At 44.2% G+C, this 16170-nt stretch overlaps 1 protein-coding gene across 1 annotated transcript in view; it reads right to left on the bottom strand.

The window, feature by feature from the left end:
• Nucleotides 1-446: 446 nt before the first annotated feature.
• Nucleotides 447-16170, bottom strand: part of p2rx1 (purinergic receptor P2X, ligand-gated ion channel, 1) — a 103344-nt gene continuing 87620 nt past the window's right edge. The window contains exons 9-12 of the mRNA XM_060848080.1: nucleotides 9266-9356; nucleotides 7144-7209; nucleotides 4312-4425; nucleotides 447-880 (exon numbers count right to left, since the gene is read on the bottom strand). Of these exons, the coding sequence (XP_060704063.1) occupies nucleotides 869-880; nucleotides 4312-4425; nucleotides 7144-7209; nucleotides 9266-9356 (283 nt within the window). The 3' untranslated portion in view covers nucleotides 447-868. The remainder of the gene's footprint in view (nucleotides 881-4311; nucleotides 4426-7143; nucleotides 7210-9265; nucleotides 9357-16170) is intronic.

Below are 16170 nucleotides of genomic sequence, written 5' to 3'. Positions count from 1 at the left end.
AAAAGTCTGGAATTAAATCAACCTTACCTTTGTTCTCTGGTTCCAAGCACAAATTACCACGATGGCCATTATGGGCCGTACCCTTCCCCTGATTGTTCTTAATGCACCTATAAAAAGCTTAGGCTTTCACTTTACTTGAACTGCCAGTAAACTTCATGTCCCCTTTTACCTCTCTTAATTTCCTTTTTAAGTTTTCCCTTGTGCATTCTATCTTCCTTTAGGGCTTCTGCTGTTTTGAACGGTTGGTATGTGCCATAAATCTCCCTTTTTCTCTTTATTCAATCCTGTATATCTCTCGATATCCAGGGTTCACCGGATTTGTTGTCCTTGTTGGTGTGAAGATTCAGATAAAGCCTCATTAAAAGTGCCCTCATTTTCTATGTGTATAAATAACTGAACAAAGTTTGATTGATTTGAATTTTTTTTATTAAAAACAAGTCACATAATTTCTCATGACTGTGGACACTAAGATAAACAATTGCAGACTTGAAACCCAGTGATAAAGAGCAGTGCTTAGGATGGAATGTTGTGAAGTGAGTGCGCCTGTACCAGCGGCCTCATCTCCGAGAACAAATCGTTGCTATGACGATCAAGTCCACCTTGGGGCCTTGTAGACTGTGAAGCTGATGTGGAGATGCCTGGAGTGGTCCCTTATGAAGTTCTGTGAAGGATGGGAAGTGTTCTCTGAAGAAATAGTGCTCTTTCCTCATTGGTTGTTGAGCAGTCTGTATTTCAAGGATGTTCCTGCGAAGTGTTGTCAGTTGGTTTGGAACTTGACATTGCCTCATGTCAACGAGGCCCAATTCTCTCGTCTGCACTCACTCTGTTTTGGAGCCTCTTTTGGATGGAAAGGAGTGTTTTCCCTTTGTTACTCTTTGGTCTGTTTCAGAAAGAAGATCCAATAACATTGTTTAATTAATGGGGGAGGCAATAATAAGTCCCACATTTTGAGTTAATTGTAACCAAAGTTTTTAAAAAAATATTTGTACTGGAGAGTGGAATTTACATTTAATAGTCCCCGAGAGTGGGTATTGGGCCTGATGTGAGCTTCTTCTGTTCACATATGGCCACATAAGACGTCTGTGCTCCAGCTCATTTTAATCATTTCAGTGTCTAGCTACATCACCCAAAGAGATGGCACTGAAATAACTCCAGATATACGAGTATCCGATCACCAAATCACCCTTTATTTACACATCATCGTACCTGACCCTGATCCAGCTCCCTCAGAGCCAGCCCTCAGAGCGAACACAACCTCTGACCCTCCTGTTTATATCTGTCAGCCAGGGCTCCCCGATTGGACCAGATTAACAGCCTGAATTGGGGAACTCCTACTCTATGAGGTCCATCTTGCTGATCTCATTATAAACACTGGAGGCACCATACCCTTTCTTCCAGGACACAGTGGAGATGCAGGTCATTGAGACTGAAGCAGTCGAGAAGATACTCTCTACAAGGCCTGCACGGAGGGTCAGTGGGGTCAGAGATCACCAGGGTCAATTAGGAATACCTCAGTGGCTGGGGGCTCTTGATCAGAAGTGGGGGGGGGGGGGCACGGTGGCACAGTGGTTAGCACTGCTGCCTCACAGCGCCTGAGACCCGGGTTCAATTCCCGACTCAGGCGACTGACTGTGTGGAGTTTGCACATTCTCCCAGTGTCTGCGTGGGTTTCCTCCGGGTGCTCCGGTTTCCTCCCACAATCTAAAGATGTGCGGGTCAGGTGAATTGGCCATGCTAAATTGCCCGCAGTGTTAGGTAAGGGGTAAATGTAGGGGTATGGGTGGGTTGCGCTTCGGCGGGTCAGTGTGGACTTGTTGGGCCGAAGGGCCTGTTTCCACACTGTAAGTAATCTAATCAACATGGAGGTGTTCCTGGTTTCTGGAGTCAGAATTTCTTCAGGGAGCCACAACATGTCTCATCAGGTGGGACCATCCTCCCCAAGCTCCCAGGGTGTTCACCAGTTCTTATATGCCGTGGTGGCAACATGTCCCATCCATCATAGGTGATGGCCTTGAGCATTATCGCTAGACTATTAATCAAGAGAGCCAGGTATTGTTCTGGGGACCTGGGTTCGAATCCAAACAATGCAGATGGTATAATTTGAATTCACTAATAATCTGGAATAATCCACCACATGGGAGACTGGTTGAGAAGGTTAAAGGACATGGAATTGAGGGACACTTGGTGAGATGGATCAGAAACTGGCTTAGTGTGAGATCACAAGGAGCAGAAGGCCGAGGCTGTTTGAGTGACTGGAGGCTGGTGTCCAGCAGTGTACCACCAGGATCAGTACTGGGACCCTTATCATGATATCAGTAAATGATATAGAGGAAAGTGTGGGGGAAATCATAAGCAGGTTTGCAGATGACACCGAGGTTGGTAGGGTGGTTAGCAGCGAAGAAGATGGCTGTAGGCTGCAGGTGGATAGATTCATCAGATGAGCAGACCAGTGGCAGATGGTATTTAACCTTAATGTGTGCAAGGTGATGCATTTTGGAAGAAAAAACATGAGTGTGTAAGAATGGTAGGACACTGGGTAGCTTGGAGGAACAGAGCAATCTTAGGGCAATTATTAACACAACACTGAAGTTGGCAGAGCATGTGACTGGGATAGTTGAGAAGGCATTGGGGCACCTGCATTCATCAGTCATGGCATAGAGTATAAGAGCACGGAGGTAATGTTGGAGTTATACAGAGTGTTGCTTAGGCCACAGCTGGAGTACTGTGGTCACCTCACGATGGGAAGGATGTGATACCATTAGAGGGGATACAGAGGAGGTTCACCAGGATGTTGCCTGGGATGGAGTAATTGAGCTATAAGGAGAGACCAGATAGGCAAGGATTGGTTTCTTTAGAGCAGAGAAGACTGAGGGGAACATGATTGAGGTGCATAAGATTGTGACAGCTACGGACAGGGTGAAAAGAGAGCATCTGTCCCTCTAGGTTAAGGCATCAATCATGAGAGGGCATGGTTTTAGGATAAGGAGCAGGAGATTCAGAGGGGATTTGGGAAAAAAAACGTTTCCACTCAGCAGATGGTGGGAATCTGGAATGGACTGGAAGACCAGAAACCTTACAACCTTTAAAAGATATTTGGATGAGCACTTCAAATATCACAGCATTCAAGGATATGGGATAAGTGCAGGAAATTGGGATTAGTGCACCTTTAGTGGTAGTTATGTTAGTGCGGACTGGACGGTCCCAAGGGCCTTTTCTGTGCTGTAGGACTTGATGACCTTCAGCCAAGAACAATGGGCTTGTGCCCTCTCTGTGGGGTGTTCAGTGATGGGAGTGGGTCATTTAATTAAGTGGGAGGGTAACACTTGGGGATCCTGACACTTCCTTTGCTGCCACTCAGATGAAGACCATGGCAGGAAAGCCTGGATGGTCTGTCTGCCCCTCCAAATGAGGCCTTCATGGGGCAGTTAATGTCATTAACCCAACGGTGGGTGTCTCACTGTGGGCTGTAGGCAGTTGGAGGAAGCTGGTTCCTCAGGCAGAAGCACTAGGTACCTGGTCCAGAGACCTGGCACCAGGATGGGAGGAGGTGGCGACACTGAGAAGCGCCTCCTGCCCTTGCTGCCTAACCTTCTGATCCCACCCCCATGATCCCCAGCCCCATCCATTCCTCACCTTGCCTGGTGCCCCCTGCTCAATCTGGAGCCTCAGCTGGATGCTGTACCAGCAGCAGAGCCCACCTCTGATTGGCTGGCAGCCCTCAGTGGGTGGGAACTCCACCGTTGGAGGTGGGGTCCTTGAGTGAAGATTCACTGGTGACCTGTCAAGTGCCTGAGTAGCATGAAATATGGCGAACTTTCCCAAAAAGGGGTGGAATCTGCCAGCAGCTGAAAGCTCAAAGTAGGGCAAGATTGGCACTGCCAGTGGATGTGAAAGTGAGCAGGATGGGAACAAAACAGATTCAATGTCCAGTTGGTACACAATCATGGGCAGCTAACCCAGCCAGCCAGTGCCTACCCAGATACCAAGGTAACATTGCACCCAGATTGATCTTGGGTTCTGCCCTGCTCTTCCCAGGTCCAGTCAATGCTGACCTTGCTTGTGCTGACATGGAGCCCTGCACAAAGCACCTCACGTGGATACATCGGTCATTGATTTTGTTGGCACCATTTTGGAGCTGTGAGGTTAATGCTGCAACAATAGGGAAATCAATCACACTTTACACTGAGGGCCAAAGGGCCTGCACTGTGCTGTCATGTTCACGCCCTGTGGTTTTCTCAGTGTAAATCAAATGAAATGGAATGGGTCTTTCATTGAGTTTGGTGAACTGGGGATTGATTACTCTTCACTCACTTCTGTTGGTTTCGATGCGGAGGCTTCTCCCTCGACATTCTTGAACTTCTTCTGTTTGTAGTAGTTTCGTTTCGGGAGCACATGGAGCAACACCAGATCACACACAAGGGTTGCCTTTAAAGAAAAGAATAGTTTACACTGTTCAAAAGTATTCACGCTCTTGGTACTAAGATTCTACATCCAGCTTCAAAAGGTGGCAGCTTCAGCCCCTGGATTTGGCAGGTTCCATAGTCTAATCCAAGATCCCCGAGTTAATTGTAAGGACAGAGAAAATGTGATTTGTTCTTGCCTTCCTCAGAGAATTGAAATTCAGAGGACATTCTTCCAAATGAGCTGCAGTCAAGAATAAGAGTTCTAATTACATTGTACAATGTCAGGGACAAACAGGCATCCTATTGGATTTGAACCAGTGTCCAGAGCCCTCTGCAGCCTCGGTCTCAGTGACAACTCCCATTACTCAGAGGTGGAATAATTACCCTTTAACCACCGTGAACTCTCTCCCTTTCACACAGATTAGATTACTTACAGTGTGGAAGCAGGCCCTTCGGCCCAACAAGTCCACACCGACCCGCCAAAGCGGAACCCACCCATACCCCTACATTTACCCCTTACCTAACACTACGGGCAATTCACCTGACCCGCACATCTTTGGAATGTGGGAGGAAACCGGAGCACCTGGAGGAAACCCACGCAGACACAGGGAGAACGTGCAAACTCCACACAGTCAGTTGCCTGAGGCGGGAATTGAACCCGGGTCTCTGGTGCTCTGAGGCAGCAGTGCTAACCACTGTGCCAATAGCTGTCCCCACAAATGTCAATGACCATAGATATGTTCTTTGGTCTGCCGAAAAGTTGTTGGTCTTCCAGAACAAGTTGAGTGTGACTGAATGTTGCAGACTACAGGACTACATGCTGAGGGATGCACTAAAGCTTGAGGCAACTGTCTGAGATCTTCCTGCTGAAGTTAAATGGGGGTCTGTCCAGTTCTCAGATCCTGCTTGTTCCCCAGTACATGTAAATATAGTATTGTGTGGCTACCTTTGGTTGGTTGGGATAGAGTCAAACTGAAATGTTTGTTTTGTTTCCTTGATAGGCTACAGAATAGAACCAAACTGCATTTGTGACAATGTATATATGCAAAGCAAATTTTTATGAATAAAGTAAATTGGTGAAATAAAAAAAATTCTAGTTGCCTGTTGCTTGGGGAACTTGGGACAGCGCCAGGGATCCGGGTTCGATTCCAGCCTTGGGCGACTGTCTGTGTGGAGTTTGCATATTCTCCCATTGTCTGCGAGGGCTTCTGCTATATGCTCTAGTTTCCTCCCACAGTCCAAAGATGTGATGGTTAGGTGGATTGGCTATGCTAAATTGACCATAGTTCCCAGGGTTGTGTTGGCTAGGTAGGTGAGCCATGGGGAATCAGACATGAGACTGGTCTGGGTGAGCTGCTCTTCGGTGGGTTGGTGTGGACTCGATAGCCCGAAAGGCCTGCTTCCACACTGTAGGGATTCTGCGTCTGAGGCAAAGACTCTGAAAGGAGTAAAATTTGACAAAAGATTTGCAAGTGTAGCCCATTTGATGGTTGATTGTCTATTGAAAGTATTCACTACTGATGAAGGGAGGAAGAGAGGCAATGTCGCGATTCTAAGCTCCCAGTAGCTGGCAGTTCCTGTTCCTGCCCCAGGATGTACAGGATTGCAGAGTATCATTGTTCTAATTTCAGCAGAAGAGATTCGGAGGAATTGCAGGTGTGATGTTGGAAAAGTAGTTTGAAAAAGATGAGAAAGAGAAAACATTGAGAAAGAATAAATGTATGGCTCTGCTTTAATAAAACAATGACATGGTCTTCATAATCTGGAAAATGCAAAGGGGAAGGCTTTAATTCTGTATAAAATTCATTTGGTTGGGGAGTATATGTTGCATCCCATTTTCCCTTTTTAAAACCTGATGGAAAAGTCAGTGGGAGAGGAGGTAGATAGAACCAGGCATCGCTCGACCATTCATTGTACACCAAAGACCAAAGTTAACATTATCCTTTAGAAATATTTGAGACAACCTATTCAGGGATATTATTACATATTACTGTAGACCCAGGCCTTCTGGCTTTGAGGTAGGGACACTACCACTGCTCCGTAAGTGCCCACCTTCCAGTTGCAGACTATCATGAAATAAACAGAATTGCTCTTCACAACTTCATTATTTTTTACCTCTACCTTCCTCATTGTAAGAACAAGAGAAAATGATTTAGTTCCTCAAGCCAGCTTCACCAGACTCAGTGGTTAACACCGCTGCCTCACAGCACCAGGGACCAGGTTCGATTCCAGCCTCAGGCGACTGTCTGTGTGGAGTTTGCACATTCTCCCCGTGTCTGTGTGAGTTTCCTCCAGGTGCTCCGGTTTCCTCCCACAGTCCAAACATGTGCAAGTCAGGTGAATTGGCCATGCTAAATTGCTCATAGTGTTAGGTGCATTAGTCAGAGGGAAATGGTTACTCTGCGGAGAGTCAGTATGGGCTGGTTGGGCCGAAGGGCCTGTTTCCACACTGTAGGGAATCTAATCTAAAAAAAAACCATTCAATTAAATGTGGGCCAAACCCTACCTCACGTCCACTTAATCCTTTTTCCCTATATTCTCTCACCAGAGAAAATCTATTAATCTCAACCTGGAAAGATCCACTTTATACCTCAATCTCACTCCAGCCCGTTACCATTCATAGCCCTTTGAGAGGAATGAGATCTGGATTTTGACTATTTTTCATGTAAAAAGGTGCTTCCTGACAATTTTCTGAAATGATCAGGCTCTAATTTTGAGATTTCTGCGTATATTTACTCACCACTCCGAACACCCCAATTCCAGAACCGATAGTTGTCATGGTTGGAATGATGTTAAATTTACCAGCCTGTTTAAAATAAAAATAAAACCATCAAACAAGGTGAGTAACTAAATACAAACTCTAGTGCACATGCAAACTAGTGTAAATTTTACCAGAGACTGACTACTTTGACCAGAGGACATTTATAGCTGTTCTGAAGAAAAGTGAAATGCACCCTTGGCAAGTGAAGCTTTGTAAAATTAATAAAAGAGTGATTTTTAAATGACCTGATAGGCCAACATTCATATACCAGGACAAGGGAAGACATTTGATTGAAGGAGTGCCTTGTGAAGATGATTTGAGTGTTAATATTATATCTGGGTGGAGATTCTATGAACTTTAAATGTACTTGGCACGGTTCAGTGACTCAAGCCATCCCATTTAAGTAATTGACATTCTCTGTTTGGCAGGAATGCCTGGTAACTAAGGAACACAGTCTGTGTGAGAGTACAGGAGGGTAGAACCTCAGCAAAGTGAGACAAGGCCAAGTCAGTTACAGACTATGGTTGGAAATCTGGTTCCAACTGAAAGTTTAGTGTGAAAGGGTTGGGAAGGGTGGTGGTGGGAGGGGGCAATGGTGCTTTAACTCACCTTTACTTCAAGAAATAACCTCTCCAGAAAGAGAGGTGAGTGGGACCAGAATAAAAGACCAAAAAGCTACCCTGTAGTCAGAGCAACAGCAGAGTGACTGTACACACTACACTGTGATGGCAATGTAGGGAACGAAGCTGCTTGGTGATTCAGTTTGCTGAATAAAGGAAAAGTAGACTCTTCAGTTTGTGTTTCAATCTCCAACATTTTTCTTTGTAATGAAATATTGGTCCTTTCCTTCATAATAAGTATTGGTAATTTATTTTCTCTCTTTCCAGTTTATAAGAACAACATATCAGTGAAGGGACATAAAAGGAGCAGGGAATCTCTAGAAATTAATTTATAAGGTCATAGAGATGTACAGCATGGAAACAGACCTTTCAGTCCAACGTGTCCATGCTAACCAGGTATCCTAACCTAATCTAGTCCCATTTGCCAGAATTTGGCCCATATCCCTCCAATTCTTTCCTAATCATATACCAACCAGAGAACTCCCCTATCATGGGGAAAAGACATTGACTATTTAGATTAGATTAGATGAGATTACTTACAGTGTGGAAACAGGCCCTTCGGCCCAACAAGTCCACACCAACCGTCCGAAAAGCAACCCATCCAGACCCATTCCCCTACATTTACCCGTTCACCTAACACTACGGGCAATTTAGCATGGCCAATTCACCAGACCTGCACATTTTTGGATTGTGGGAGGAAATCCTATCATGATTTTATCCTATCATGATTTTATAAGTCTTTATAAGGTCACCGCTCAGCCTCCAACAGTCAAGTGAAAATAGCCCCAGCCTATTCAGCCTCTTCCTTCATGTATCTAGGCTTGAATGGAAGGGTGTACAGTTTGTGAGTCTCAAACAATTCTCTATTAGTCTGTTGAATGTTTAATATATTTTATTTATAATCTGAGCATCACCTAATAGAGTGAATACATTATAGAAAATGGTCATCTGAGAAATGCAGCAAGATTTATCTGTTCAATCCCAGGTCTAGGTTTACTCCCCAGTAAGGTTTGTCCTTGTTAGTTAGAGACCTACGATTGACCTATAAGAGTGGTTGGTGACACCGAATGCAAGAAAACAAGTATAGACCCCAAAACCCGTAACCCTTTATACTGTGTTGGAGCCATTCTTTCTACTTAATGATCACTGATGAATGAATCTGAAACAATTGATTCTCTCAAATGAAAACTGAAGATTCAAAGTAGTTATTTTGATGACACCACATTGTGTTGTTTCTGGGTCCAATTTTAGATGAAAAAGACTCTTAGAGTCCCATCAATAAAACAGACCCATCAGAAACCTCACCATTAACCTACTCATTGAGGCCTCAATGGACAATTCAGAGAGGCTTTGGGAAGGGATAAACATCTTTAGGAAATGTAAAAAGAGATTCACACTATCTCGAACTACCTTAACGTAGTATCTGATGTAAACTCATTCCCTTCACTTGATAACATCACCCAAAAGTAAGACAGGTTTACCTTCCCATGGACCATAATATCGAATCGAATTCCATACACCTTGTAGAGATCTCTCATTTCCACATCATTTTCCTTGTAGTATTTTGCATACCTTTGGAAAATAAATATGCAATGTTAGTGGAGCTTGTAAAAAAGAACGCTTTATGTTTCAATAGCGCTTATCATATCTTCTGGCCCTCCAAAAGTGCTTTAAGCTGGTGAGGTCCTTCAGACCTGAATGTAGCAATGTAAGAAACAGAGTGGCTAATTGAACACAGCACTTCCTCCAAACAGCCAACCGATGATGCATTGATAATCTGTTTGTTATGTAGTTTGAGGAATACTGCACAGGGCTCAGGGAGAACATTTCCTTGAAATCGTGCCATGGAATCTGATGCGGTGATCAGACAGACCACAATGAACATAAAATATAAGAACTAGGAGCAGGAGTAGGCTATTTGGCCATTATTCATTAAAAATATATCCTCCACCTCTCACTTCCTTCAATAAATGGCCTAATCAACTTTAAATACTAAGAGTTTATCCAATTGTTCCTCCTTATCAATTTTGAACTCTTGTCATGATTGAATTCCCACTTTTGTCACCATGGCCATTCCTAAAATAACTCCACAGAGGCCGGTGTCCCATCACCAAGTCTCCCTTTATTTACAGATGCATAGCATTTGATGCTAGTCAGGCTTCCTCAGAGCCACCTCTCAGAGTGAGCAGAACCTCTGACACTCCTGTTTAAATCTGTCAGCCAGGGCTCTCTGATTGGACCAGGTAAATTGTCCCTATTCTATTATGTCCATCTGGCTGACCTTGTTAAAATCACGACCATACCTTATACGTAAAGACAGAAGTGAGGTATTCTCTTCATATGCCAATGTTACCCTTCACTCCTTACCCTGTATTGATCTCTAACCAGGCTTACACCTCCTTTAGACACTCTTATCTATTGATGCACTTGCAGAAGACTCTGGGATTTTCCTTTTTCTTGGCCACTGGTCTTTTATTATCATCTCTCTTAGCTTCTCTCATTTGTTTTTCACCTATTCTCTGAACCTCTGTATTCAGTTTGGTTCTCACCTCTGTTTTTTAACCAGTTACCTGTCTGAAGCATACCTGTTCTTCTTTATCTTAATATCTATCTCTCCGGTTATCCAGGGATCCTTTGCCTGTCAAGGGAATATACTTTGGCCGTGTCTGAAGTTTTGTTTTAATGTAGTCTATTGTTCAGCCACAGTCTTTATCTCTAACCTTTGTCCTCTTGTCCATCTGGCCTGGTTTTGTACTTGAAGCCTGCCCTCGACCAGTTGATTATCTTACTCTGGATAGCTCACTATCCTTTTCTACTGTAGTTCTAAACCCTATTTTACTTTTTCCCAATTCATTTTTGGGCATCACTGGTTGGGCCAGCATTTTTTGACTGTCTCTAGTTGTGAATGTCGTGGTGCCAAGCTGCCTTCTTGAACCACCGCAGTCCACGTGCTATGGGTACACTGCTGTTAGGGAGGGACCTGGACCCTGTGACAGTGAAGGAACAGTGATATATTTCCAAGTTGGAATGGTGAGTGGCTTGGAGGGAATGATGAAAGTGGCCATGGGTTTGGAAGGTGTTGTCTGAGGATCTTTGGTGAATTTCTGCAATGCATCTTATAGATGGTACACAGTGCTAATGAGCGTCAGTGGTGGAGGGACTTGATGTTAATGAGTGTGACACTAATTAAACAGGCTGCTTTATCCTGAATGGTGTTAGGCTTCTCGTGTATTGTTGGAGCTGCACCCATCCAGGCAAGTAGAAAGTATTCCATCATATTCCTGACTTGTGCTGGCAGGTTTTGGGGAGTCAGAAAGTGAGTTCCTCACTTCAGGATTCCTCTGACCTGCTCTTGGAGTCAGTGTACTATGTGGTGAGTCTGGTTAAGTTTCTGTTGAATAATAACCCCCAGGATGTTGACAGTGGGGAGTTCAGCAATGGTAACAGCATTGAATATCAAGGGGCAGTGTTTAGATTGCTTCTTATCGGAGACAGTCATCGCCTGGCATTTGTGTGACACCGTTGTGACTTGCCACTTGTCAGCCCAAGCTTAGATATTGTCCAGATGTTGCTGCTTCAGTACCTGAGGACTCGCAAATGGTGCTGAACATTGTACAATCATTGGCAAACATGCCCATCTCTAACCTTATAATGGAGAGAAAATCTTTGAAACAACTGAAGATAGTTGAGCCTGGACATTTCCTGAGGAACTCCTGAGGAGATGTCTTGGAAGTCCAATAATGACTGACCTCGATCAACCACAACCATCTTCCTATGTGCCAGGTATGACTTAACCAGTGGTGAGTTTTACTCTGATACCCATTGATTCCAGTTTCACTCGGCTCCTTGATGCCAAACTCTGTTGCTTGTGGCCATGATGTCAAGAGCAGTCACTGTCACCTCACCTTATGATATTTTGATCACTGTGCCCTAAACGATACCTTACAAACACTTGATCCATCTCATTCCCACCAGTCCCCATGCTCCTGAACACCTATGTTCTGCCTGCAAAAATGACCCTGAGCTTCCATTTGCCTGTCAATTCAACACCCCACCCTGTTCCCTGGCCAACATCCCTGTCTCTGGCTTGCTGCAGTGCTCCAGCGCAGCTCAGTACAAGCTGGGAGACTAGTACCTCATTTTCCACTTGGGGACCCTCCAGCCTTCTGGACTCAATAATTTTAGGGCCTGAAATCCCCCATGCCCACTCTCCAAGCCTTGTCCTCACATGTCTGCTATTACACATAATCCATTGTGAGCCATTAACAGTCTCCAATAACAGCTATTTACTCTCATCAGATTGTTATCCATTCCATTGTTTGGCCAGCTGTTCTTCTCTCTCTTTGGGCTCTAGCCCCACCTATCGTTTAATCCTAACCCCCTTCCCCCACCCTAATTTATGCATATAAATTGACATTTTCCTATCTACCATCAGTTCTGAGGAATGGTCACCAAATCTGAAATGTAAACTCTGATTTCTCCTCAAAGATGCTGCCAGACCTAGCAATTTCTGTGTTTGTTCCTGATGTCCAGCATCCTTAGTTCTTTCACTTTTTATTTAGTGTTCCTTTCTTGTTGGACTAGATACATACTGCTGGAGGCAATTCTCCCAAATTCTGCCAATGCATGAATGCTTGGTCCCCATTCCAAAACCACTAACCCAGTCAATGTATGGGTAATGTAAGTTCCTGCTTATAACGACTTCAAGATATTTATACCTCTCTGAGATTTTCTTGAAGATTTGTTCCCCATGCCCTTCCCATTACTTGGTGGTCTACATACTATATTAAGTAACATATTGCACCCTTGTTGCTCCTTAGTTCCAGCCAAAGTAATTCTGTTCCTGATCTTTCTGGGCATCCTCTTTCTCCAGCACTACAATGGTCTTGGTCATAGAGTCATAGAGACGTACAGCACAGAAACGGACCCTTTGGTCCAACCTGTCCATGCCGACCAGATATCCCAACCCAATCTAGTCCCACCTGCCAGCACTTGCACCATGTCCCTCTAAAACCTTCCTACTCAAAAAACCCATTCAGATGCCTTTTAAGTGTTAGAATTCTACTAGCCTCTCCCACTTCCTCTGCTGGCTCATTTCATACACGTACCACCCTCTGTGTGAAAAGGTCCCTTTTATATCTTACCATCTCACCTTAAACCTACATCCTTTAGTTCTAGACTCGTCCCAACCCAGGGAAAAGACTTTGTCTATTTAACTTAACCATTTCCCTTTTGATTTTATAAACTTCTGTAAGATCACCCCGCAGCCTCCGACACTCCAGGGAAAACAGCCCCAGCCTGTTCAGCCTCTCCCTGTAGCTCAAATCCTCCAACCCTGGCAACATCCTTGTAAATCTTTTCTGAACATTTTCAAGTTTCACAATGTCCTTCTGATAGAAAGGAGACTGAAATTGCACTCAATATTCTAAAAGTGGCCTAACCAATGTCCTGTACAGCTGCAACATGACCTCCCAACTCCTGTACTCAATACTCTGACCAATAAAGGAAAACATACCAAACGCCGCCTTCACTATCCTATCTTTCTGCAACTCCACTTTCAAGGATCTATGAACCTACACTCTAAGGTCCCCTGTACTGCCATTCTTCTTTCTATTCTTCCTTATTTGAATACCTTTTGTCCAGGAATATTTATCATTTAGTCTGCCTTCATTCAGCTCTTTGTTAATACCACAATATCATAATTCCACATGGCAATCTGATTCTATAAATCACTTGCCTCATTGAATATCTTCAGCACATTCATTTACAGGCAGTGTAACCCTGATTTGGACTTCATTATTTTCTCTCTAACTTAAGATTGACTTATTTATCCTTATTCTAATGCTATCTGTCTCTTCCAGCATTTTGTGCACCCTGATATCACTCCCTGATATCCTCTCGATTCGTTCCCACAAACCTGCCACATTAGCTTCAAGCACCCACCCCCCCAAAATAATGCTGCAAAACATCTAACATAGTACATGGAACATTACAGCGCAGTACAGGCCCTTCGGCCCTCGATGTTGCGCTGACCTGTCATACCAATCTGAAGCCTGTCTAACCTACACTATTCCATGTACATCCATATACCTGTCCAATAACGACTTAAATGTACTTAAACTTGGTGAATCTACTACCGTTGCAGGCAAAGCATTCCATACCCTTACTACTCTCTGAGCAAAGAAACTACCTCTGACATCTGTCTTATACCTATCACCCCTCAATTTAAAGTTATGCCCCCTTGTGTTCGCCGTCCCCATACTTGGAAAAAGGCTCTTCCCTGTCCACCCTATCGAACCCTCTGATTATCTTATATGTCTCTATTAAGTCACCTCTCAACCTTTTTCACTCCAACGAAAACAGCCTCAAGTCCCTCAGCTTTTCCTCGTAAGACCTTCCCTCCATACCAGGCAACATCCCAGTAAATGTCCTCTGCACCCTTTCCAAAGCTTCCACATCCTTCTTATAATGTGGTGACCGGAACTGTACACAATACTTCAAGTGCGGCTGCACCAGAGTTTTGTACAGCTGCAGCATAACCTCACGGTTCCGGAACTTGATCCCTCTATTAATAAAAGCTAAAACACTGCATGCCTTCTAAACAACCCTGTCAACCTGGGTGGCAACTTTCAAGGATCTGTGTATCTGGACACCGAGATCTCTCTGCTCATCTACACTACCAAGAATCTTACCATTAGCCCAGTACTTTGCATTCCGGTTACTCCGACCAAAGTGAGTCACCTCACACTTGTCTGCATTAAAGTTCATTTGCCACCTCTCAGCCCAGCTCTGCAGCTTATCTATGTCTCTCTGTAACCTACAATATCCTTCGTCACTATCCACAACTCCACTGACCTTAGTGTCATCTGCAAATTTACTAATTCACCCTTCTACACCTTCATCCAGGGCATTTATAAAAATGACGAACAGCAGTGGACCCAACACTGACCCTTGCGGTACACCACTGGTAACTGGACTCCAGGATGAACATTTCCCATCAACCACCACCCTTTGTCTTCTTTCAGCAAGCCAATTACTGATCCAAACTGCTATATCTCCCACAATCCTATTCCTCTGCATTTTGTACAATAGCCTACTGTGGGGAACCTTATTGAACACTTTGCTGAAATCCATATACACCACATCAACCGGTTTACTCTCATCTACCTGCTTGGTCACCTTCTCAAAGAACTCAGTAAGGTTTGTGAGGCACGACCTACCCTTCACAAAACCATGCTGACTATCCTTAATCAAATTATTATTTTGTAGATGGTTATAAATCCTATCTCTTATAACCTTTTCCAACACTTTACCAACAACTGAAGTAAGGCTCACTGGTCTATAATTATCAGGGTTGTCTCTACTCCTCTTCTTGAACAAGGGAACCACATTTGCTATCCTCCAGTCTTCTGGCACTATTCCTGTAGACAATGACGATTTAAAGATCAATGCCAAAGGCTCGGCAATCTCCTCCCTGGCTTCCCAGAGGATCCTAGGATAAATCCCATCGGCCCAGGGGACTTATCTATTTTCACATTTTGCAGGATTTCTAATACCTCTTCCTTGTGAACCTCAATCCCACCTAGTCTAGTAGTCTGTATCTCAGTATTCCCCTCAACAACATTGTCATTTTCTAGAGTGAATAGCAAGGAATTCCATCCCAGTTCAGTTCAGAAGGAACCTGTCTAGGTCTCACAGATGCAGGAATGGTTGCTGGATGTTCCAGGGTTTAGACTTTTTAAAAAGAACAGGGAGAGGGATAGAAAAAGAGGGGAGTAGCATTGTGAATTAGTGAGTACATCACAGCTACAGGAAAGGAGGTTGCTGAGGAGGGTTTGTCTACTTTGTCAGTATGGGGGTGGAAGTCAGTAACAGGAAAGGAGCAGTCACTTATTGGGTGTTTTTTATAGACCTAATAGCAGCAGAGAGATGGAAGAACAGATTGGATAGCAGATCTTGGAAAGGTACAGATGTAACAGAGATGTTGTTATGGGTGACTTCAACTTCCCCAGTCTTGCTTGGAACCTCCTTAGTACAGATGGTCTGCAAGGAGCTGATTTTGTCAGGTATGTCAGGAAGGATCCCTGACTCAATATGTCAATAGGCTAACTGAGGGGCAGCCATATTGGATTTGGTACTAGGCAACGAGCCAGGCCAGGTGTCAGGTCTCTCAGGGGGAGAGCATTTCGGTGACAGTGACTCCAACTGCCTCACCTTTACCAGAGCCGTGGAGAGGGATAGGAGCAGACAGTATGGGATGGTATTTAATTGGGGCGGGGAAATTATACTGCTGTTAGACAGGAGCTGGGGAGGATAAATTGGGAACGCACACCAGAAATGTGGAGGCTGTTTAAGGTGCATTTGTTGTGAGTGTTGGATAAACTTT

This window comes from Hemiscyllium ocellatum, chromosome 31, assembly GCF_020745735.1.
Source record: "Hemiscyllium ocellatum isolate sHemOce1 chromosome 31, sHemOce1.pat.X.cur, whole genome shotgun sequence".
In the NCBI taxonomy this organism is placed as follows: domain Eukaryota; kingdom Metazoa; phylum Chordata; class Chondrichthyes; order Orectolobiformes; family Hemiscylliidae; genus Hemiscyllium; species Hemiscyllium ocellatum.
The sequence above is the reverse complement of the archived record's forward strand: the minus strand, read 5'-3'. Positions and strand labels throughout refer to the sequence as shown.